This window comes from Argiope bruennichi, chromosome 3 (genome assembly GCF_947563725.1).
Source record: "Argiope bruennichi chromosome 3, qqArgBrue1.1, whole genome shotgun sequence".
NCBI classification, from domain to species: Eukaryota; Metazoa; Arthropoda; class Arachnida; order Araneae; family Araneidae; genus Argiope; species Argiope bruennichi.
The window spans coordinates 121448338-121471968 of NC_079153.1; the positions used below are offsets into that span (position 1 = coordinate 121448338).

The window sequence follows — 23631 nt, forward strand, 5'->3', positions numbered from 1 at the left end:
TCTTCAAAATCCACCAACAATGGTTAGTTCTGATCATTCAACACACAAACCATTTACCAAGTTTTTATTCTCCTATAACATTTTTCACTAACAGTCTTATATTTTTTTTGTGGACAAGAAGTTTATTTTCTTTCGCCAACCATTAGGGAAAGTCAATAAAGCCAAAAAATACTATCAGGCTTTTAAATACTATCAGGTGTAATATCAGAGGTGTGAATATTACACCAGTACTTTAAAATCCTTTAACATTCTATATCTTTTAATATCTTGAAATCCTTTAATTACCTTTAATTACGAGAAATCAATACAAAATGTTAAATATAGAAAGTAGACTTACATTTAATTAAGTCACTAATATGCGATATAAATAATGAGATCTTTTAATAATTATAGTAAAAAATTCTAAAACAAAATTGCAAAACAAAAATTTCCAAAATTTTTTTAGTAGTATAATAATAATTTAGTAATTTTTAAATGCATAAATATTAGGTTTAAAAAAAACCTTACCAATGACACAATTATCAGCAACTGCAGTGACACCAGGAGGACACTTGATTGAAACAACTTCTCCAGGACTTCCTAATATTTGAAATCTCCTATAAAAAAACCCAGTTAAACATAGTATGAAATTACCATTTTTAATATGTTACAACATAAAAATTAACATTTATATTTCAACCAGAAATAACCTCACATAAAAATATTTAGATAAGAAATAACCTACAAATTAATAAAAGCATATTTTAGTTAAGTTAATATTTTAATTATTAAAGTTAATATTTTTTCCCCACAAATATTTATTAAAAATTCATATACTTGCTGTTTCCACCAGTTCCTCCGATAAATCGCTGAGTAGGAAACTCTCTTTTCAATTTCAATAAGGAATAATTTTCAGTAGCCTCCAAGAAGACATCTCCCCCTTTTCCACCAATACCACCATATTTGGGGATTCCATTCCCACCTCGACCTCCACGAGCAGTTATTCTAACACTATCAATAAATTTCCTAGGTGCCTTCTAGAGAGAGAGAGAGAGAGAGAGAAACAACAACTTAATAATTTCATGATTTTATATACATATATACACACAAATAGGATTTTCACTACAAACTATTCAAAATCACTGCAGTACTGAGAATTCAACCTATGAAATATATTGATCTTTATTCTTTACAGAAATTTCAAAAATGTCATTTTTGCCAATTGGAAAATTTAGTTTTATATGAAAAAGGCAGAAGTAGGAAAATTGAGTTTGGAATGAGATATAGTACAATGACAGAATAGTAAACTAATTTCGAGAAATTAGCCCTCAAACTTTCAATGCAGCTTATATACTAATAATATGCCATCTCTGCCGAACATTTGAACAACACAGTTGGTAAAACTTTGGCTTAACATCTTTGAAACCTGAATTTGGTCCTGAGATAGTGTCTTCTTTCAAAATTATTTCAAATTAATCAACAATTTTCAAATAGTTTTAATTGATATGTTTTTCATTTTTATGCAAAAAAAAAAAAAAAAAAATGTTTATTCTCCTAATTTCTGAATTATAATTTAATTTTTAGAAAAAAAAATAATTAAATATATGAATGTGTTTTTTTAGAAATATATATAATTTGTTTACATAAAATTAATACGTAGTTTAATATGTAGACAGTTTTAATTAATATGTAACTCTTGTATGATGAAAAAATAGATGCTCATTCACCTAATATTTCAACCATAATTTTATTTTTAAGAAGGAAAAATAATAATTTAAATGATGATAAATAATGATTGTAATTACTGACACCATAAAAATATTTCATTAATTTTATATTACATACAAGAACCAGAATGGTAATTATCATAAAAATATTAGAAAAAAGATGGATACTATTTTGACACTATTCATAAAATTATGATTATTCACAAGAGAAACATTAAAAGAGATTCAACAGAAAATTTATTTCATTTACCTTCAAACAATATTTGTCTTTCTTCAGAAAATAGTATATTATGTCATGTTATTAAAAATTTTGAACTATCTGCCCAGTATTAATAGCTTAACACATATTTTCTGTTTTTTTTTTTTTTTTTTTTGCTGTTTTTTTTTTAAATTTATTATTAAGATTGAGAACGTTTGCTGATACATTTTTAAATAATTTCAGCTGCTTTCTTTAATTTCTGATATAACTTCATTGAGTTATAATAAATAATTTCTCATTATTATATTCTAAAAATTTATCTGTTTAATGACTTTAAGATAACAATAAATATTTAAATAATTTTTTTATCATTAAAATTATATTTATAATTCAAATACCATATGAATGGACATAGTTATTTTTCTTCTAAAAATTAAATTATAATTCAAGAATTAGGAAGATAAAAATTTATTTTTGTATAAATAATATGTAAGTTTAACAGATATTCAAATGACTTTGTATTATAGTTCTAAATATACTGCATAAAAAAATGCTGGAAAATAAAGGATGGGTTGAATATTTTTCATGAGAAGCTTAATAAATTACCAAGTCTAAGCCTCAATATAATTCTAGATCACGTAATGAAAGAAAGAATCTCAACTCAATTAAAAATAAAATGATATTATTATTTTTTCAGATTCTTTGGAATATGACTTTTATGATACAAAGAATAAATTTATTAAGATAGAAATGCTGAATTCCAATTAAAATATTTGTGGCTGATAAATAAATTATATGTTATTTCATTGTTAATATTTACTAAAACATTTTACAAGAGGTTTGATTTTATGAATGTAAAAGTTTTCGATTGTTTACAGTCTTACCAATACGGCCCCAGTTAATCGAACCATGCTTCTTCATTTATAGGAAGGAATGAGGTTTGTTTTCCGGCGTGTGCTCCTGGACGGATTCTTAGCTTATGCCGGGTTCACAAAAATCAAAACTCGAATATCACAAAATCTTCATTTATACAGCAAAAATAAATAAATAAATAAATAAACAGCATTTTCGAATGTGAATGTAATGTATTGATGCCACTCAAAATAATAATGAAGTATTAGTTTGAGAAGCACGCTGAGGCTAAATAATATTTTTTTAAAAAAATCCCAATTTTGGAATCAAATTGAGGTGAACATAAGGAATGAAAATAACAGAAGAAAGAGAAATAAAAGACAAAAAAAATTATGAATGCACAGAAACATCCGCTTCCTTTGATACCCTTACTTTACTAACTAATTTTTCTTGCTAATGGAACGAAAAATTACAAAATTTGATATATTCTTAGATCGATGTATAATTATATTCTTCTATTTTTGATATAAAATCTTACTGCAAAGTATTATGCAATTTTATTATTCATATTTAAGTTAAAATTAGGTTCTGAAACCACCTGGCTTTAGCATAAACCAATAAAAACATACTGTAACTTCTATATTTTTTACAAACATACAATAGGTAGCGTACCGGGTGCGTATCATCTGAATATATTTTTATTATGGTTGAATATTAAGAGCTTCTGTAAATTTCATTAATTTTTCAGATCCTTCATATTTATAAAAGTAAGTTTGGGCTCTTTCTTTTTTGTAATTTCTTCCTTAAATGAGAAAAAAAAATATTCTTAAAAGTCGAAGTCTGTATATTCATAAAAGGTATTAATTTTCTGCTTTAAAATGTTTTCTTTTGAAAAATTAAAGGCAATACTTTCTGTTCTAAAACTATATATTATATCAAAAGATTTTAATACCGTTATTTTTATCATTTACTCTGAACATATCACAGTTGTCGAAATCGAAATTGTTAGCAGCTATTACGTTAATTTTTTTTTTCATTTAATGATAATTTTAAACTCGAATCGGTCATTTATTCAAGTTTATTGAAATGAAATGTGATTTGGACCGTTGTTTTATACTCTGAATCTAAGGAATAATCAAAACAAAAGCATTTAATAATTAAACTAGTATGTTGATTATCCTTCATTAGTTGCAGTTATTTTCTTAATTACATGGTTGCAATGTATCTCATGGATTCCAATTATATACTAATTCAATTTATCTCCGATAATTTTTCTACCATAATTAATGATAATCATTTGTATTAAAAACATAAGTAATTATAGTACGATAATTCAAATGATAATGTATTCTAGTTGAGAAAGGATTCACATATACAGTGGCTCAAAAAATTGAGAGACACCTTACTTTTACTGGATAAATGGGATTTTCAATATGAATAACACATTGCTGAGAAGTGTAAACATGTTTTTATTTTTACACATAACAAATGGTTTAATTTAGAGTAAAAATAAAGAAAAATCAACAACAAACTTCTAAATTGAAAAGTTTCAGAAGCATTTTAAATAAACATACGCAGAATTTTGCCTCAAAAAAATTGAGAATACACCAATGAAATTCTTGTAATATCATGCAAAGAATGAACGTGTCAATATTTAGTTGCATGCCTTTTGACTTTTATAATAGCCTCTAAATGTCGGAGTATCGATTCAACCCATTTTTGGTGGTATCTGAAGATCTTTTAACCCATTCTTCTTGTATCACTTGTTTTAAATGGGTTTTGTTTCTAATCTTGTGTTTTTGGATCGCTGCTTCAAGTGTGGCCCACAGATATTCAGTGGTATTGATATCGGGGTACTGTGGTGGTATGTGTAACTGCTGTTTACAATGGAAAAAACACACCATATTTTGATGCTGCGTGCATTCTCTTTGGGGTCGTTGTCCTACTGGAAAAGGAAATTTCCATCTAAAGCAAAATTTTTAGCACTTACCTTTAGATTGCTGCAAAGTATATATAAGTAAACTATATCATTTATCGTGCCATCTATAAAAATTAAATTTCCTACCCCGGATGATGCCATGTAACCTCAGATCAAGACAGAGTCACCATCATGTTTAACTGTAGGATGTAAATTTTTGTGGATACAAAGCAGTATTAGGCTCTCTCTATACAGTACAATGGCTGTCACTCCCAAAAATGTTGAGTTTTCTTTCATTACTAAATATAGCTTTCTTCCAAAGGTTATTGGTCTTCAATTGATGAGTTTTTGCACACTTCAAATGCTTTTTCTGAATTTGCAAGCTGATGAACAGTTTCTCTCTAACAATGCGACTTTTATATCCAACTTGTCTAATGGCATTTCACACAGTTTCAGCACTTGTACTTCTGCCTATGATTTGAAAAGTTTTTGCAATAAGTTGGATGAACCATATGGTCGCAGCAATCTGAAAGAAAGTGTTAAAAATTTAGGTTTAGATGGAAGTTCCATTTTCCAGCAGGACAACGATCCCAAACAGAATGCACGTGACGTCAAAATATGGTGTCTTTTTCATTGTAAACAGCCGTTACTGTCTGTTCACGACAAGAACACTGCTAGAGGGGTATTCTTTTTCTTGGCGTCAATGTGAAGCAATAAAAGAAAACCTGTTGCTCATTTGTCTTCTCGCTTTAATCGCAGTTGCATGTATCTTTATATTCGCTTAGCTGACTTCTTTTATATTTTATTAATCTTTTCTTTGGTTAATATTAACTGCATTTCATTATTTAATATTTTTTTTGTCTCTTAAATTTTGGCATCCTTTAAAAAATATTATTTAACTATATAATGGAATGAAGAAAATATTATATTATAGATAGCGCATTACTTTTTTTTTTCAATAAAATAAAGAAAAATAGTCATTTATTCAGGCTTGTTCTCTCGCCTCTCTGTTGTTTCAATAGCTTTCCTTCTTAACTATGATTCCAAGAATCTAAAAATGTATGTACATTAATGTGAGTTAGAAGGATTAAAGTATTTAACGAGATTTCTTTCTTCTCAGGTGCACTAATTGTGATAATAAAACGGTAGTAGATAAGTATTCTCAAACAGCATTGATGGGCTTTGAATAGAAATGTGAAGAACATTGGGAGTGAAGAATTTTCAACCCCGAAATGATAAAATGCATGCAGGAATTTGGATCCTTTATTGCTTTGAGCTCATGACTATTGATATACATAGAAAGGAAAAGCTAATTTATCACTCTATTATTTGAATTGACAATTCATGAGAAAAAAATTTTTTTGAAATAATTGTATTTCTTTTTCAAATTGGGGGAAATGAATAAATGGTAATCTGGAATACAAAAACTCTGTGTTTCGGGAACTTTTACTGTGTTTTTCGTAGAATAATGTAAAGCTATGTTGGACTTATTTAGTTGGGTTTCTTCAAGTCTGGGACATCTGGCACATGTATGAATGAACACTTGAATTATCTTCAAATTAAGAATACTTTTACATATAAATTTTGCAAAATTAATTATGCTGTAAAAAGCTTGTGCAAATTGAAAATAAGTTACAAATCAAAGTTTGATTTTTAAAAATCTAGAAATTGATAGTATGGTAATCGTTAATTTTGTGTTTCGGGAAATAGTATATACATCAGAAAAATAAATAAATATAAATTTGGAAAGGTTTCAAGCATATTTAACAATGAACATTTTACTTTATAACAGAATAAAAGCAACCTTTTATAATAATTATGAAATAATTATGATTAATTATGTTATAGTTTTTATGTTAAATTAAACAGATTACCTCGCATTTGCTGCAGAGAATTTGATATTAATAACATATACATTTAAAACATATGAAATGAAGATGATTAATGTTTTGTCATGCATGATTTTACTTCTTAATTATTTTGGCCTAAGTGAAGATTAGTGTGCACCAGCCGATTGTCGCCAATATTGCAACCCATCGGATCCCTCTTATAGCAACCGTACTGCTGTTTTGTTTACAACTTTTTGCAATGGTTGAGTTGTACTTAAACTACAATTAAATTATGAAAAATGTTAAATTAAAAATATTAAAAAAATATCGATTAAAGATTTTACTTTTGTTCTTTATTATAAAGAAATTTAAGCTTATAATTAAAAGTTATTTTCTTCTTTCTTTTTTTAATGTGAATACGAACAGAAAATATTTATTCTTTTGCAATTTTTAATTGTCAGTATTCGCTTTAAAAAAATCGTCTGCATTCTCACTTTCAAAGGCAGCTGCAAATGGAATTCTTCGCAGTTCTCGTAATTCTTTTGGTGTTATAACGATTGGTTCCCTTCATAATTTGTTATGTCGGGATTATTTCGAACCTGTAGAATGGATGAAGAGCGAGTTAAATATGCATACATATATATTTTACGAGTTAATGAAATTAGGAAAGGATGCTTGTTTGAAATTTTGTATTGAGAATGGTTTGATATCGAACCGACAGAATGGATAGAAGGTGAGTGGAATATATTCTTTTACAAGTTGATGAAGGTGGGGAAAGTATGTTTGTGTGAAATTTTGTATGGAGAATGTTCCGATTGTTTATTTCTCCGTTTTTTCTTTTCTCTTGGTTATGTACTGTTTCTGTTTTCCACACAGTCTTTATGTTCAATGTGCTAGCGAAGCTACTAGGTTCCCGCTCCCGCTGCTAGCGAAGCCGTAGGATGTTTTTTTAAGTTAAAAAATCCTGCCCGGTGCCTTCTACAGATGCCGAAGGCATCTGTAGAAGGCACCGGGCAGGATTCCCTCTGAAATCCGTTCGTACAACATCCTTCATTCTTTCCTTTCAATTGATTATGTACAGTTCATGTTATCCACGCAGTCCTTATGTTCAATGTGCTAGCGAAGCTACTAGGTTCCCGCTCCCGCTGCTAGCGAAGCCGTAGGATGTTTTTTTTTAAGTTAAAAAATTCTGCCCGGTGCCTTCTACAGATGCCGAAGGCATGTAGAAGGCACCGGGCAGTATGAAAAAAAAAAAAAAAAATACTTATCAGTAAAAAGTTCTAATTAGATGGCGGGAAATAGTAACCGTAACTGTTCCGCGGAAGTATTTGTTTATTTTGTCCGCCATCTTTATTGGCGACTTGGCATTGTTGGCGCAGCTGGGTGCACACTAAAATTCACTTTTACCATTATTTTTTTCTTCTTGTGCAATTGTTAGACATACAAATAATTATTCAGTTTTTCTATTTGATTTGGTTTGTTCTTTGTATACATATGACAGAAATATCAGATATTTTCAAAATTTCGAGTATGCATATGATTTTCAGTTTAGTGAATTATTTTTTAAATTTGTTTTGAAGAATTAAATGCAATAATACCAAATATCGCCAATTTGGCACTAAACGTGCCAACGTAAGAAACTTGAATTAATTTCTACCTCTGTGAAATGAACTCTTCCTACAGTAACCTATTTCCATAACGCCTTCCAGTGTTCTTCTCGTGGACAGACAGTACACACACCACCACAGTAGCCCGACATTAATGCCATTGAATATTCGTGGGCCATACTCGAAAAAGTGGTTCAAAAGCACAAAATTAGAAATTTAAAACAAGTGTTCCAACAAGAATGATGTAAAATATCTTCAGATACCACCAAAAATGGGTCGAATCGGTACCATGACGTTTAGAGGCCATTAGAAGAGCAAAAAGACATGCAACTTAATAGTGCCACTTTGTTTCTATGCTTGATATTGCAAAAATTTCATTGGTGTATTCTCAGTTTTTTGAGGCAAAATTCTGCGTATGGTTATGTAAAATGCTTCTGAAACTTTTCAATTTATAAGTTTGGTGTTGATTTTTCTTTATTTTTACTCTTAATTAAACTATTTGTTATGTGTAAAAATAAAAACATGTTTGCACTTCCCAATAATGTGTTATTTATATTGAAAGTCGTATTTATCAAATAAAAGTAAGGTGTACTCTCAGTTTTTTGAGCCACTGTATGTATATCTGTTAAAATTTTTATTAAAGCATCATTATGCATTTGATATTTTTGCTATGTTAAAAAGTTACATTATTTTATTTATAAAGTGGTCACTTACTTTTTTAAGGAATTAATTCTATAATTTCTTTATATAAAAAAAAAAAATAAGGTAATGTTCAACAATTTCATCAATCAGCTGGTGAGCATCATCAGAGTGGCACCTGAACCGGGATATGAGAAAAATTCATAAAAATCGCAAACTACCGACAAAAGTATTTTGCATCAAACATGCACTTGATAATTGATGCTTTATGTCTAAATTATGACCTCAACATCAATCAGGGATAGCTTTCTTTCCATGTTAGAACAACTTTTTAATTTCATTAGATATGAAGAGTGATAAGCTAATGAATATAGCTAACTGCAAACTTAATGAAAATTTCTGCATGGATCAGTTTTAAATTTCAAAAGAAGAGAGAGTGAATAAATTTTGGTTTGATCTGCTCTCAACTCAAAGCTTTGGAATGAAGTCTTATTATTGTTAAAGATGATAATGATACTTTCTCATAGCAACAGTAATGTTGGGAGAAAAATTTCTATCAATAAAGAATAACTATGGGAGAAATATGAAAAAATACACACTCGTTGCAAAAAAAATTATTCGGCAACCTACAAACAAATAATACAATAAGTAATTTTGAAGTGTCAAAGCAATTGATTTTAAATATGAGAAACTCCAAGTTAAGTATAAAGCATAGAAACTGAAGAAGGAAAAGGAACATATCGAAAATTTGGAGAGGGGAGGGGAAAAAATGGGGGGAATGAGAGTATTAGCTCAAAGAATTGAAAACCAAAAATTCTTGAGACAGCTTAAGAATTGAGTAAGAAACTGCAAGCCTTAGAATTTTGAAAAAAGAAACTTATAAAACTTTTTATTTCACTTTAAGCTGGATTAGTTGTTTGAAACAAACTTTTTTTATTAGTGTTCTAATAAGTGATATTTCTCTTTTGAAAATAATTGATTATTATTTGTAATTTTTAAAAATTTAACTTGACAAGTATTTTGTATTTGTTGCTTGGGTTATTATGTTTGAACTAAGGTTCTTTACTAGCGTTATTTGCAATAATAACTGGAATAAAAATCTTATTCATTGATAAAAATATAAGTTTTTTTTTTTATTTCAGCAATTAAATTCTTATGATTTGTCCTAATAAAAAAAATTTGAAGTAAAATTTTTAAAGTTTCCTTTGTTTAAATTTTTTACTAAAATATATATTATTAGATGCATATAATCATATAATTTTTATATTTATATTGCAATATGAAATTCTGGTTCTTATGCAAAGAGCACTAATTAGTGATTGAATACTGTTTTACAATTTTGAACATAGATCTGATCTTTACTGTTACTATAATTAGTGTTGTAAAGAATAGTTTTACTATTTCTTAGAATTCTTACTTAGTTTTAGAATTAAATATTTTAGTTTACAATATTTTTTCCCATCTAAGAAATGTAGTAAATTGTTTTTTTTTTTTAAAAAATGTTCATTCAATTATTTAAAAATTAAATTTCATGAAAATATATCATTTTTTCACATTAAATAATTTGTAAAAGTATTTATAATAATGTATATTGTACGTATAAATTATTCTGAATTGTGATAATAAAAGACCAAGAAACTAATTTTAAATTAGTAGCTGCAAGTCAGGGAAATGTTACACATTTAGTCGAGAAATTTTTTTTCACAGTTTCTGTAGCGACTGTGATAAAAGTCTCACTTAAATAAACTTGTATCTTTTTTTTAAAATACTTCGTAAACTCTTTTGCATCTTAAAAAGAAGTTTTGATCAAAACTGTTATCTTGTCTAGACTAAAAAACTGTTATAGCTACTTAGAAATTCTTACTAATTATTTTTCATTTATTTTGTATAATTAACTTAAATGCTTTTCTTTGTATAGATGAAAAATTAGAATGGATTTTAAAGTGTAATGTTATTGAATGTATCACTTTTCTAAGAAAATTTAAGATTTTTTTTCTATACATTCTTCCGGTTAGAGAAATTGCAAACTTCTCCTGTGGACCTAGCACTTAATGGATTTTGTTTGTACTATTCTATACATTAAGATTGAGAGTATTTTATTTAAATGAATGACTGATCTATATAGTCTAATTGTTGATGAAGCATTTAAAAAGTCTTTTCTAGTAACACAAATTTACATATATGGCCCCTGAATGAAAGAAAAGATTGAAACTCGGTACTTTAACTTTCATGGATTGTACCACAACCAAAGACATTTTATAAAATTTTGTAATACTACAGAAGAATTTGTTTGTTTCAGTATCCTAAGATGACCACTTTTCAACAGTTTTTTCTCACTAAGGGGTGAGATGCAGAAGGATATGTGCATTTCCAGAATTAGCTTTATTTCTAAATTGGCCATCTTTGGCGACAACCCGGTTCGCCAATCTTAATGCTCGTTAAAATTTTCAATTAAATATTTTATGTAACTTATCTTTTAATAGTTTCTTCATCAAAATATTTTTAAGCTTCAAATTTTGATACTCATATAATTTACTCATACTATTATAAAGCACTTAAGTCATAATGTACTATGTATCTGTCTGTAATTGGTTTTCTGTCGGTTCCGTAAAATTTCAACTTTAGATTAAAGTGGAAATGATGGAATTGCTATTAATATATATATATATATATATTTTTACTTAAACCAAACTTTTTTTTTCATTGTGAGTAATAATTTATTCAGATTTATTTATCAGGGTTGCCACAGCACCGGGGTAAGTGGAAAAAGTACAGGGAATTTAAAAAACCAAAGGAAAAAAAGCAGGGAAATTAGAAAAAAAATTCCACAAAACCCGGCAAAATACAAGAAATTTTAAGTTACTTAATTCTTTTGCCCCCCATTTAAAAAATGGTAGTATCTGAACATTGCAAGAATAAAAGATCTTAGTCACAGCATCAAAACAAAACAGCTATACAGTCATGGAAACTTGCTTCCCTTTTCCTTAGAGTAGATTGTCTAATTTCGATTTCAGAGATAGTTCTTTTTCCGCAAGATTCCCGGATCGCAACTAATGAGGATGCGAGATTGCTGTAACTGATTGAAAGAATAGAATAAATATCTCCAACAGGAGATTAACATTCAATCTGTAGAAGCATTGCTGCAGTACTGTTCATTTCAGTATTCTGAGATGACCACTGACGATTCTATCTCATTAAGGGGAGAGACGTGGAAAGATGAGCGCATTTCCGGAATTCTTTGTCATTCTTTGACCTTGATTTTTGCAAGATTAGATAGTTTATTGTTCAATTTTTTTTATGTGTATGTGAATATTGTGTCGTTTCTGGCCATATTATTTTAATTCAGTCTGCAAGTAATCCAAGTTTATTTTATTGTTAAATGTAAGCATCCCCTCCTTTCATCCTTCCTCTTACCCCTATTTTGACGAATTAGACCCATCATAATGATGCTCAAAAGCGCAGAGGATCTTAAAATCTGTTGTCAAACAATATTTAGTAACTCGCATGAGTTTGCTGAATGGTTTGTTTATTATTTAAAAAAATGTGAACTTATTCAGAGTAGGTTAGAAATTTTTTTAAACAATGGGCTGCTCAAAATAGGTATTTAATATGTATTGTATTGATAAAATTATCAATCCTGACTTTGCTGAATGGGTTAGAGAAGTTCTGCAAAATCCATTAGTTAGTTAGCCTTGTAAGGAAGTAATAAGCTTAAGTAATATGGAAAAATTGGCTCTTTTTAAGAAAAAAACAAAGTTTAAAAAAAGTCATTTGATATTGAACTGTGTATCTGAAAGGAATGCAGGAGAAAATAGTATGTCTAGTTCGAAAATTAGCTGTCTTCATCCTTGTTAATTCAGCACCAATAATTTAGAACTGAACTCATTAAAGCTTGTTATTTTACATTAATTCTTTAATGTATTCAATGATATACATTAAAGGATGTGAATATATTTTCACATATGTTCACTGATAGCAAAATGGCTAAAAAATATATTTTGGTCATACAAAAGCGTGGAACCTTTTTTTTTATGGATTAGCTCTATTTTTTTCAATGATCTCTTAAGAAATCTTTAAACAACAAAAAAATTGTAACATACTTTGATGAAGCATTGAACCACATTTCACAAAAATATAAAATGCATTTTATTGTTGTTTTTGTGTGAATCAATTAATAGTCTCCAGATATCGGAATCTCCATCTTCTGATATCTCCACCAAATATCGGAATTCAATATTTTTATGGCATATCGCTACTTAAGAATTGTTTGAGAATTCTAAAGAAGTTATATCAAGTTTGGACATACAGTTACTTTGAAAAAAAATTATGGATGGATAAGCCAAATGTAAATTAAAAAATTTGAAAAAATGTCAACGAAAAACTTCTGTGCGAAAATGACTGTAAAATTTGACTAAGACTGCTTATAATCCATTTAGCATTTTAGTATTAGCATAAATCTGTTCAATGCAAAGTAGATGTTAGGTCTAAGAAGAATGTATAGAATTTTAAAGGTTGTCCAGCTAGACATGCCAATTTCCTGGTAGTTATTTGTTCTTCTGAATTTTCATTGAAGTTTCATTCTTGCTGCTGGGTAGAAAATATGCCACAAGTGACAATATTATAAATGATTGTCAGGATAAATTGATTCTAACTAAAATTAACTTTTCTTATATTGCTAATATTCTGCAGTCGTTCCTTTAAAAAAAAATTATACACTTGAACCAATGGCATATTTCTTATATGAAAATCGTTTCTTTTCTTTCTTTTTTTTATGAAAAACATTGTCAAAAGAAGCATAGTCGAAGAAGCAAAAATGTTACTCTTATTTTTGATAAGAGTTTGATGATTTTAAAATTTCAAGGTTAAGAAAAAATACCAATATTGGAATAATGACTACGACTTATTTGATCACTAGTGGAGATAGTGAAACTGAAAAAAAGAGGCTTTTTAAGCATTTTATATATATATATATATATAATAGATTTTTAATCCTGTCGACTAAGTAATATGTAACATATTTTGATTGAAGTAGAATGCAGGTTTGAAACAGTGAAGAGACTTGGTATTTTTAATTTCGTTTTATTCTATTCCGAGTGGCAGGCAAATAATATGTAACATATTTTGATTGAAGTAGAATGCAGGTTCGAAGTAGTGAAGAGACTTGGTATTTTTAATTTCGTTTTATTCTATTCCGAGTGGCAGGCAAATAATATGTAACATATTTTGATTGAAGTAGAATGCAGGTTCGAAGCAGTGAAGAGACTTGGTATTTTTAATTTCATTCTATTCTATTCCGAGTGGCAGGCATGATTATATACAAGAAAACGCAGCGCGGCACACACAGAAGTAAGAAAAGGGAAAAAAGGGCGAAACAGATGATCACTAGCCTTATATAACATTGGATTTCTGGTCAGGAGCCAAATCAATACACGTGTGACCTTTGACACCTTTTGAAGGGTAAAAGTATCACTTTCATTTAATATGTAGTACTGATGGCACATTATTTTTACAAAGAGATTAATTAAACCGAAAGTGGAATTGGATCACGAAAAGAGAATATTTTAGAATGAAGTTAGGATGGGCTAAATTAAGATAAAATCTTGGAAATGAATTAAATTGAAATTAGAATTAAAATATCATTATACATATATATATAATACGCATTTGAATGTATGTCAAAAATATTTTACTGTTTTAAAAATGTTTAAATCCACGTTTATTGAATTATTATTGAATTTTTTTACTTTATTATAACTAGCAGATGAGTGCTGTTTGTACATTTCCCCTTATATTACATATATATACATGAAAAATGCAAGGATTTTTTCCCCCCCTTCCCCAGATTTGTAAGTGGCTATCCTGTCAATTGCATTCGTATGTGTGAAATATAATTTTATGATCTCTACATTTTATAAAGAAGTTCCTTAAAAGTCCTTGGTTCGTACTGTCTGCTTTCAATAAGAATAGCTTACTCTGTATAAGGATATGCAATTTAATCTATTAGAGATTCAAATAAAAGAAATGTTATTATAAGAAGGATTGCTGTGATCGTATAATTTATTTTTCAGTTTAATTTTCTTAAAAAAATCTTCTAAATGCAAATCAAAATATTAGAATCCCATAAAACTGCTTTACAAAATATAATATGGACTAATGAAAGAAAGTTAATTATGGTTGATATGCAAAATCCATTGAATGCTTTGTATTTAAATTGAATGCCTAATTTGTGTGATTTTGACATTAGTTATTGGGCACACAAGAAATTTTTTAATTGACATGCTTACAGCCTTTCTCGGTTTAGTTATCCTAGGCTGAGTGGACCTTCAGAAATGTATTGCTGGTCTTGTGTTATGAATCATTGGCATGTTAAAAGGTACATAGTTAAAAGTTTAATACTTTCAATTAATGTCAGTTATTCCAGAATGTTTCTAAGTAAAGCAAAATTTATATGAACATTATTCTTTTGCCGTATTCTGTATTTAACAATGTAATTTCAAACACTTTGTATTAAAATTGCATTCCAAGCCTACTTTTTTTCTTTTTTTTTTTTTTTTTGTCTGACTTTGAAGATTAAATTCTGATTTACTACAAAACTATATAAAGTTTTCTTTGCAAACTTCATAATCATCATATTTGTATCAAATTAATTGGAGTTACATACAGTGGCTCCCCAAAGTGTTTGTACACTAAAGAAATTTGCAGAAATTGTGTTCTATACTTCTTAATAAAGCATTTTATTAGTTGGTTTTTTTTAAAAAATTAGCATCTTTAAATAGTTCTTAATAAAACTGAACAAATATTTTTATAAAAAATCAAGTAGTATTGTTCTAAAAAATAAATAAATAAAAAATGTCACAAAATTAGAACACAAAAGTCTTCGTACATCCAAACATTATTTATTTAAATTCATCATAAAAATATCTTTTGCGGCTTATTTTTCTTCTAATTGAAAAATACACTAAAATAGTTTGATTTCAGTATTTAATATCACAATTATTTATTCTATTTACTTTATTCTTAGATATGACGCACATTCGTAAAGAAACGAGTTTAGATGTACGAAAATTAATTATTTCATTTTAAAGCTGGAAAATTAATTAGAGGCATTGCAACTATAACTAATCTACCTCATTCAACGGTGCAAAGCATAATAAAACGTTACAGAGAGGGAAAAAGGATTGCAAACAAGCCTCGTAATGGTCGCCCTCAAATTCTGTCAGCCAGAAGTCAAAGAAATATTGTGAGTAAATTTCTAAAAAAATCCACGTCTGAGTGCAATAAAGTTTACTTCACAATATAATGAATCAAATGGAACTTCTATTTCCTGTGAAACTATTCGTAGAATTCTTCGGAATGCTGGTATACATGGCCGCTCTGCACGAAGAAAATTCTTTGTAAGTCAGAAGAACAGAATTGCTAGGCTTAAATTTGCCAAATCTATGATACACCAGCCAGAGAGCTATTGAAATCGTGTCTTATTTGCAGATGAAAGTAAGTTTAACATCTCTGGGTCGGATGGGAGAATCATTGTATGGAGGAAGAAAAAAAAACGAAGAACTTAATCCCAAGAATTTAGTTGGAACAGTAAAACATGGAGGTGGAGGTGTCATGGTTTTGGGGTGTATGTCAGCGGATGGAGTAGGCAATTTAGTATTCATTGATGGTATAATGGATCATTGAGTTTATATAAATATTCTCAATAATAATTTAAAAGTGTCAGCACAAAAATTGGGCATTTTAAACAACTTTGTGTATTACTAAGACAACGATCTTAAGCACACGGCCATGAATGTTCGTCTTTTTTTGCCTCTATCATTGCCCTCAAACCCTTAAAACACCAGTTCAATCACCGGATTTAAACCCTATAAAACATATTTGGAAAGAATTAGAGGTGCGAATAAGAAGTCACGACATTAAATCGAAAATTCAACTGAAAGCAGTAATGATCGAAGAATGGAACAAGATCGGTGCAGAAGTAACCTACCGTTTAGTTAAATCTATGCCCAAACGTTTAAAAGCTGTTATAAAGAATAAAGGATATCCTATTAAATACTAAATATTTATAAAAATTTAGAAAATTTCTTATTTAGTGATGTTTTTTTAAAGTGTATGATCACTTTTGTGTCCTATTTTTGTGCAGTTTTATTTATTGTCATTTTTTAAAAAATAATTTGCATTGTAATTAAAATTTATTCTTCACTGCTTTTTTAAGAACTGTAAAAATATGCTATGAAAAAATTTTCATGTAAAAATAAGAATATATAATAGTAAATAATGAGGTTTTTAATTGATTTTTGTTGGTGTACGAACACTTTTGGGAGCTACTGTATATATATATATTTGCAATTGTAATCAAATGATAAATTTTTTCAGGTACCTTTTAAAATCATCATTTCGTTTTGCATTTGATCATCATACTTTATTTCCACGATGCCCAAACGGAAGCTTAGACAATGTCACAATGTATCAGATGATGAAATAGAATCTCAAAGACCAGTGAAACAAGTTAAAGAACAAAACTCAAGCATTATTGGTAATGAAAATATCGTATCCACATCTAAAGAAAAACAAAACTCAAGCATAACTGGTAATGAAAATATCGTATCCACATCTAAAGAAAAACAAAACTCAAGCACAACTGGTAATAAACGCAGGTCCACTACATCAAAAGAAAAACAAAACTCAAGCACAACTGGTAATTTTAATATGATGAGTTCGACACGAGTTAAACGAAACTGCAGCATAGTAAGAATGGAAAATAAGCCATCGACAATTGATGACGATAGTATGGATAGTGTCATTGCCTCTTCACCAGAAAATAGTCAAGATTCCAATACTGAGAAAACTGGAACTCATTATGAAAGCTTTGCAAGTTTTATGAATGCTATTTCCATTGAGATTGATGATGATGATGACGAAGAGGAGGAGGAGGAGAAGAAGGTGGGGGAGGAGGAGGAGAAGAAGATGGGGGAGGAAAAGGAGGAGGAGAAGATGGGGGAGGAGGAGGAGAAGATGGAGGAAGAGGAGGAGGATAAAACGCTTAATGGTTCTGCTCAAAAGCAAAAAGCAAATACAGAGGTAAATTATTAAAATAATTTTCTTATATTCAAGTTAATTCTCAATTTTATATTAAAAACATTTTTTTTAGAAATTTAAAGAGAAAAAGGAAATCCATTGTATTAATTCTTAAAATTTGCTCTGTAATTATTTGAAATAAATACATTAAGAGTTCTTAATCATTTTAAAAAGTCTTAATTTTTTAAGAAAGTTAGTCTGAAAGGTTCTTATAGTGAGGAAAGGAAATTTGAAATTTAAACTTAATCCTTATGATTTTCATAAATGTTTCTTGTAAATAAAAGTATTCCGATTGTTAAATCAATGGAAACTGGATGAAATATTTTAATGTAAATGGTGTTAATGCTATGAAATAATTTTAATGGTGTGAATTTTGAAGTTAATGCTATGAGAAAAATGTATTATTCAACTTTTAATAAATAATGCTTTATTTTTGGTAATATGTTTGCAATTTTTTTAAAACTTTGTTTTGTAATTACTGTTGAAGGTTTGTATATAATTCTGTTACTGATGTCCTAAACAAAAACTAATTAATAGAATTTTAACTACTCAATTTTTTTGCAATTACTTACCAGCCTTTAACTTAGTGATGCTTATGGTCCTGTAATAATGTAATTCAGAATTTTTCACTTAAAGCCATGCTTTATACTATCATAATTTTTTACTCATATTTAAAAAAAATTTTAATTGAAAAGTTCCAAATTATTTTTACTAGTGCTCTTATTTGGTGAAATTTAAAATGGTATAATTTTAAATAGGCCCATAATTTGAACAAAGGGAGAGGGGAAGGATTAATCAGTATTTGAAATAAGAAAACATTTATTGTTGATGAAAGATTTACTCTTCACAAAAGTAAAATATTATTAGACACTGCATATTTATATCTGCTGGTAAATTATTTTAACTAGGAATTTTTTATTAATGTTTTAGGTGGCTTGTCCCAGTTCATCTTCTATTACAAACCTTCTGGAGGCAGATATAAGGTTAATTTTCTTATTTTAATTGAAAAAATTGGTATTAAATTAGTTGTATTTAACTTATTACATTATATGAGTTTTTTTTTTTAATTTTAGAATAAGAAAATTTGTGTGTTTTATAAAAATACTAGATATAACTCCACTATTTTGATAAAGTGAAGAAATACCTATTTATGTTGAAAAACATCTAATTAGTCTTAAAAAATATTTGTAAATATTTAATTCATGCTATTTTGAGATCCTTTACCCCATACAGTTCATTTTTTCTATGTATTTTTCAAATTAATTAATCTCATTTATGTAAGAATAATAAATATTATCCTTAACTGTTGGAATTTTGTTTACTAATTAATATTTCATAATTCACTTATTATCTTAAAAAATTTTTCTGATAACAAAAAAATATTGCATTTTTATAAGTGAAACTTCAAGCTATTTACATAGTGATTATAATTGAAGTTGAATTTTCAAAAGGCTGTGAAACACACGCACACACACACACACTGGTCAGAGTGACTTAATATTGAATTTGTTTTGAAAAAGGCAGAAAAAATTCAAAAGTTGGCAGATGGATGGTGCTACACTTGTCATAAGATATTAATTAAAAGATATGACATAATGTTATGGCATTCTTTGTTTAAAGCTCAATAAGTTGATGCCACAGTGGATAGGAAAGAATCGCCTTTTAATTGTTTAGTGTTTAATTAATTGTGCTTAGGCAAACTTGGTGGGGGGGGGGAAATGGATGACATCAAAAAAGGGAAATCTTTGATTTCATTAAGAAATTTTCAGAATGCTGCCCACTATTTTCTCATACAAGCAAAACAGCTTGTTTCACTGCAGAGTCAGAACAGGCAAATGTGGCAGCCAGGTCTTTAGGAAAGGGCAACTGATAATTTGTCATTTCTAAAGTGCAAATTCAATAGTTATGTCACTGTGCGGAAGAGTGCCATTCTGACGTAGGAAATTGTGTTATCCAGATGTCCATGTTGTCACAATATTGAAATGAGCTGGTTGAGTGAAAAAATTCACAATGTCCTTCATTGAATGTACACGTTACAAGGTCTGAAAGACCAATCTTTTTGAATAAGAAATTGTTAACAATAAATGCTTCAGTAAACCTACATCTATAGTAACTTTTTGAGGATGAAGATGCAATGGTTGTATTTGTAACATATTCTCTCTCCCATATTCTACAATTTTGAATATTAGCCGAATTTTGGAGATGGAAATGGGCTTTGTCTGTTTACAAAATGTTCCATGGCCATGCAATTTTCACTTCTATTCAAATAAAATTTGCAGTGTGAAAGCATTTCATTTTGGCAGGTCAGCAGGAAACAACTCTTTAACTTGTTCTGAATGAATAGCATTGCAGGATGTTTTGTAAAACTTTAAGAGCTGTGCTGATAGGTATGTCTAAAGTTCTGGCAATTCCCTATGCTCTGGATGCTCCCAAATTACTGTTTAAAACACTGTTGCCATATTCTCAACTAACACCAAAACATTTGCTATCCACCCTCTACCATATTTCACACCAGTTGTACCTTCCTTTTTGAATTTATTAGTCATCTTCTGTGAATTGTTCATTCATTGGGCCAGAGCCACTTTTTAAACCCTTTAATGCAACTGCTCACAGACATGTTCATGTAAAAATGCTTTATAAGCAGAGTTTGATCCTTCAGTAGTAGTCATGACTGCATTCTGAGATACAGAATAACAAAAATTTTATGTTTCCTAATTTTATCAATTTTCTATGGTAAATACAGCACCAATTTATCAGATAATTTTTGATTTAAAAAAATTATTATTTGCTTTTTGAAAAACAAATTCCTATTATTTCTTATATACTCAGTTGAAATATTGGGTCTGTTCAGTTTTAATTTTTTTACAGGCATTTGTAATTTTAATCATAAACATTGTGTATATTATCAAAATATCAAATTGTTATAGGAAAGAGTGGCACTATTAAGAGATGGGAAAACTTGCAAAAGTCTTCATGATTGCTAATTCCTGAATTTAAGAATTATTTTGAAAAAAATATAACTCAATTTTAATAAAATGTATTTTACAATAAAACTTGCAGAAAAGAGAAAAGAATAATATCTTTAAGAAAAAGAGAAAAGTTCTTATCTTTGTATCTAGTTCTTTAATAACTGAAGAATAAAGAATTGTAGAAACAATGTGAATGATTTCAGCTTCATTGCACCGAAGAAAGTACAGTAAATTTTATTTAAATGCGGCAGAATATCCAACAGTGCTTGATCCTTTTAGTATCAAAGCATTGTGGGGAATTGGAAAAATAACCCTGCTATGTTAAATCATAATACTAATATTACTTTAATTGGTGGAATAGATGTCTTTGCAGCCTGTTTTTCAGCTAGAATATTTGTTTCCCTGCATATTGAAATATTTATATAAGATGTATAACTGTTTAAAATTTTATTTTTACTGTCCCATAGGCCGAAAAATATGAGTTTAATAAAAATTTAAATTTATGCAAAAATAGACTTTTTTTTAGCTTGCTTTCATAACAAGCATTTTAATATATTTGTATTTTTAGTTAAATGTTTGCCCATGAATGCAACAATTTACCGAAATAAATTTGCATGCAAGATAAGATGCAAAATAATTTGTTACCGCTATTATAGGATGGAAAAATAAAATGTTTTGAATGATTAAATGAAATAATTTGTAAAAGAAATTAAATGCCCAAATTAATTATCAAAAAAAATTTAATCAATCAAAAAAGTTAACTGTGAGAATTCTCTAAATAAATCTTGTTGGACATAGTTTTTTTTTCTCCTTTAGTTTAAATTTTTAAAGAAAAACCTGAATTACAATAACTATAAAATTAAACAGAAACCCAAAATCTGTAATTAGAAAGAAACTTGATGTCCTTTATCATTTTATAAAAATAATGTGTTTGAAGAAAGAATCTGATGATTTCCAAAGTGCTAGAAAATATTCTATTAAATAAAACTTAGCGAATCACAATCAATTCAAAACTTTTTAATCAAAAATTATATAATTTGTTTTTTTTAGTTGGAAATATAGAAAGTGTATAACATTGAACTGTATGTAAGTAAAAGTTTACTTTGGAAATATATCAAGGAAAGAAAGTGCACTAATTTCATCTAATAATGTAAAAGAATAATTTGATGCAAATATTTAAGGACATTATGAAGTCTCTTTGATTATAAAAATTAAAGTGCAGGGTAATTCATAAAGAAGTATACTGCATTATAAATCAAGAACTATGTAAAATTTTATGTGTCACCTGTGACATAATTGTATGGGATTATTTTAAGTTTTGTTAAAGACAATCACAGATGCCCTGTGTATCATCACCCCTTAGTCACATTACTCACATCGAGCCAATAATCTATTTCCCTCCAAATGCGTGTTAAAGTATCTGAATCAAGTCCATTGATAGTGAATGTGATACTGTTTCAGCTTTGCTAAATCAATAGGAAGGGATGGGATCAGAATCTTGTCATTTATGTATCCCCACAGGAAGAAATCACAACGGATGGCCAATGGACAAGTAGCATTTTGTAATTTGAGGCTCGTCCAGTCCATCGGTGAGGAGGATGTTCAATAAAGTAATTTAGCACTTAGGCCAACCAATGTGGAAGTATGCCATCCAATTGGAGAATAAATTTGTCAATGTTGTCCTGTAACTGCGGCATCAACCAAAGAGTTAACACATCCAAAAAAGTGGCTTCCGTGACAATCTATTAGTGAAAAAAGAAGGGGTCATATACTTTCTTTCTGGACACTACACAAAACAACCTTAGGGAAATCTTGCATGTGTTGCATTGTGAATTTGTAGTTCTCTTCTTTCCAAAAGCAAACATTGTGCTTATGTACCTTCCCAGTGAAATGAAATGTTATTTTATCGGTGAAAACTAAGTAATTAGAAAAGTTATCGTTTTCAAACAATAGCTGCATATTGGTGCAAAATTCAAATGCTTGTGCTTGTCAAAGTCATTTAGATTTTGCAACACCTGAACTGAGATATAGATATGGAATCATTTGGAATTGGATTGAGAAATCTGTACTTTGTTAACTCCCCTCTGCATTGATTTTTCAAGGTTTTGTTGAATGATGGTGCGAATTTTGTCATCCAGGACTTATCCTTTGTACAAACAGCTCATCGTTTTAAATTTTTCATGCCATTTATAGATATGTTTCCTAACAGGAACTTCTTTTTGTGAAATGTAATAAATAAAAAATGTCTTTGCACAACAGTTGCAGATTCCGTTTTGATAAACTGAGGAACACAAAAAAGACTCAACTACAGACACCACCATTTTTACTGACAGATTGCATGACACACATGCTATTGCATATTTTACTTTTGTCAAGGGCAAGAAACAAACTTTAAGAGTATATCTACCTTATAATTGGCTAAGGCAATTCCTGTCTTTGACTACTATTTTACAGCATCTGGAAAGTGTGTACTTCTTTATGAGTCACTCTGTATAATTGCAAATCATAAAAATATATTAAAATTAGGGGGAACTATTGAAACAATTTGGAGGAATTTTTTAAATTTTAAGATTGTGTAAACCAGTTTTAATGATCCTGTTCATGAACTTCTTCCTGACAGAACATCTTGCTCCGTCTATAAAGAAACATCTGCCATTTTTCCTAGTCAGTGGGATTCACATCCTTTTATATGCGCTGGAGCTTTCTAAATTGATGTAAATGGACAGCTATGATGTTAAATTTATTGTTGAACACCCATAAACCATTATTGACTGTGAGTGAATTACGGAAACAAATTAAATTATAATAATAATAATAAAAATAGTTGTTTAAGTGTT

The 23631-nt window shown here is 28.8% G+C and overlaps 2 protein-coding genes across 3 annotated transcripts in view; one reads left to right on the forward strand and one right to left on the reverse strand.

The window, feature by feature from the left end:
- Nucleotides 1–3003, reverse strand: part of LOC129962660 (GTP-binding protein 10-like) — a 15946-nt gene extending 12943 nt beyond the window's left edge. The window contains exons 1-3 of the mRNA XM_056076551.1: nucleotides 2790–3003; nucleotides 817–1016; nucleotides 508–596 (exon numbers count right to left, since the gene is read on the reverse strand). Of these exons, the coding sequence (XP_055932526.1) occupies nucleotides 508–596; nucleotides 817–1016; nucleotides 2790–2816 (316 nt within the window). The 5' untranslated portion in view covers nucleotides 2817–3003. The remainder of the gene's footprint in view (nucleotides 1–507; nucleotides 597–816; nucleotides 1017–2789) is intronic.
- A 395-nt stretch (nucleotides 3004–3398) lies between these two features.
- The window catches only part of LOC129962569 (polynucleotide 5'-hydroxyl-kinase nol9-like), a 51097-nt gene continuing 30864 nt past the window's right edge, over nucleotides 3399–23631 (forward strand). The window contains exons 1-3 of one of the 2 annotated variants that reach the window (XM_056076336.1): nucleotides 3399–3524; nucleotides 17124–17828; nucleotides 18756–18808. In XM_056076336.1, coding sequence (XP_055932311.1) covers nucleotides 17181–17828; nucleotides 18756–18808 — 701 coding nt within the window. In that variant the 5' untranslated portion in view covers nucleotides 3399–3524; nucleotides 17124–17180. Of the gene's footprint in view, nucleotides 3525–7786; nucleotides 8033–17123; nucleotides 17829–18755; nucleotides 18809–23631 lie in introns of those variants that run through there. The other variant, XM_056076335.1, reaches the window with a different exon arrangement.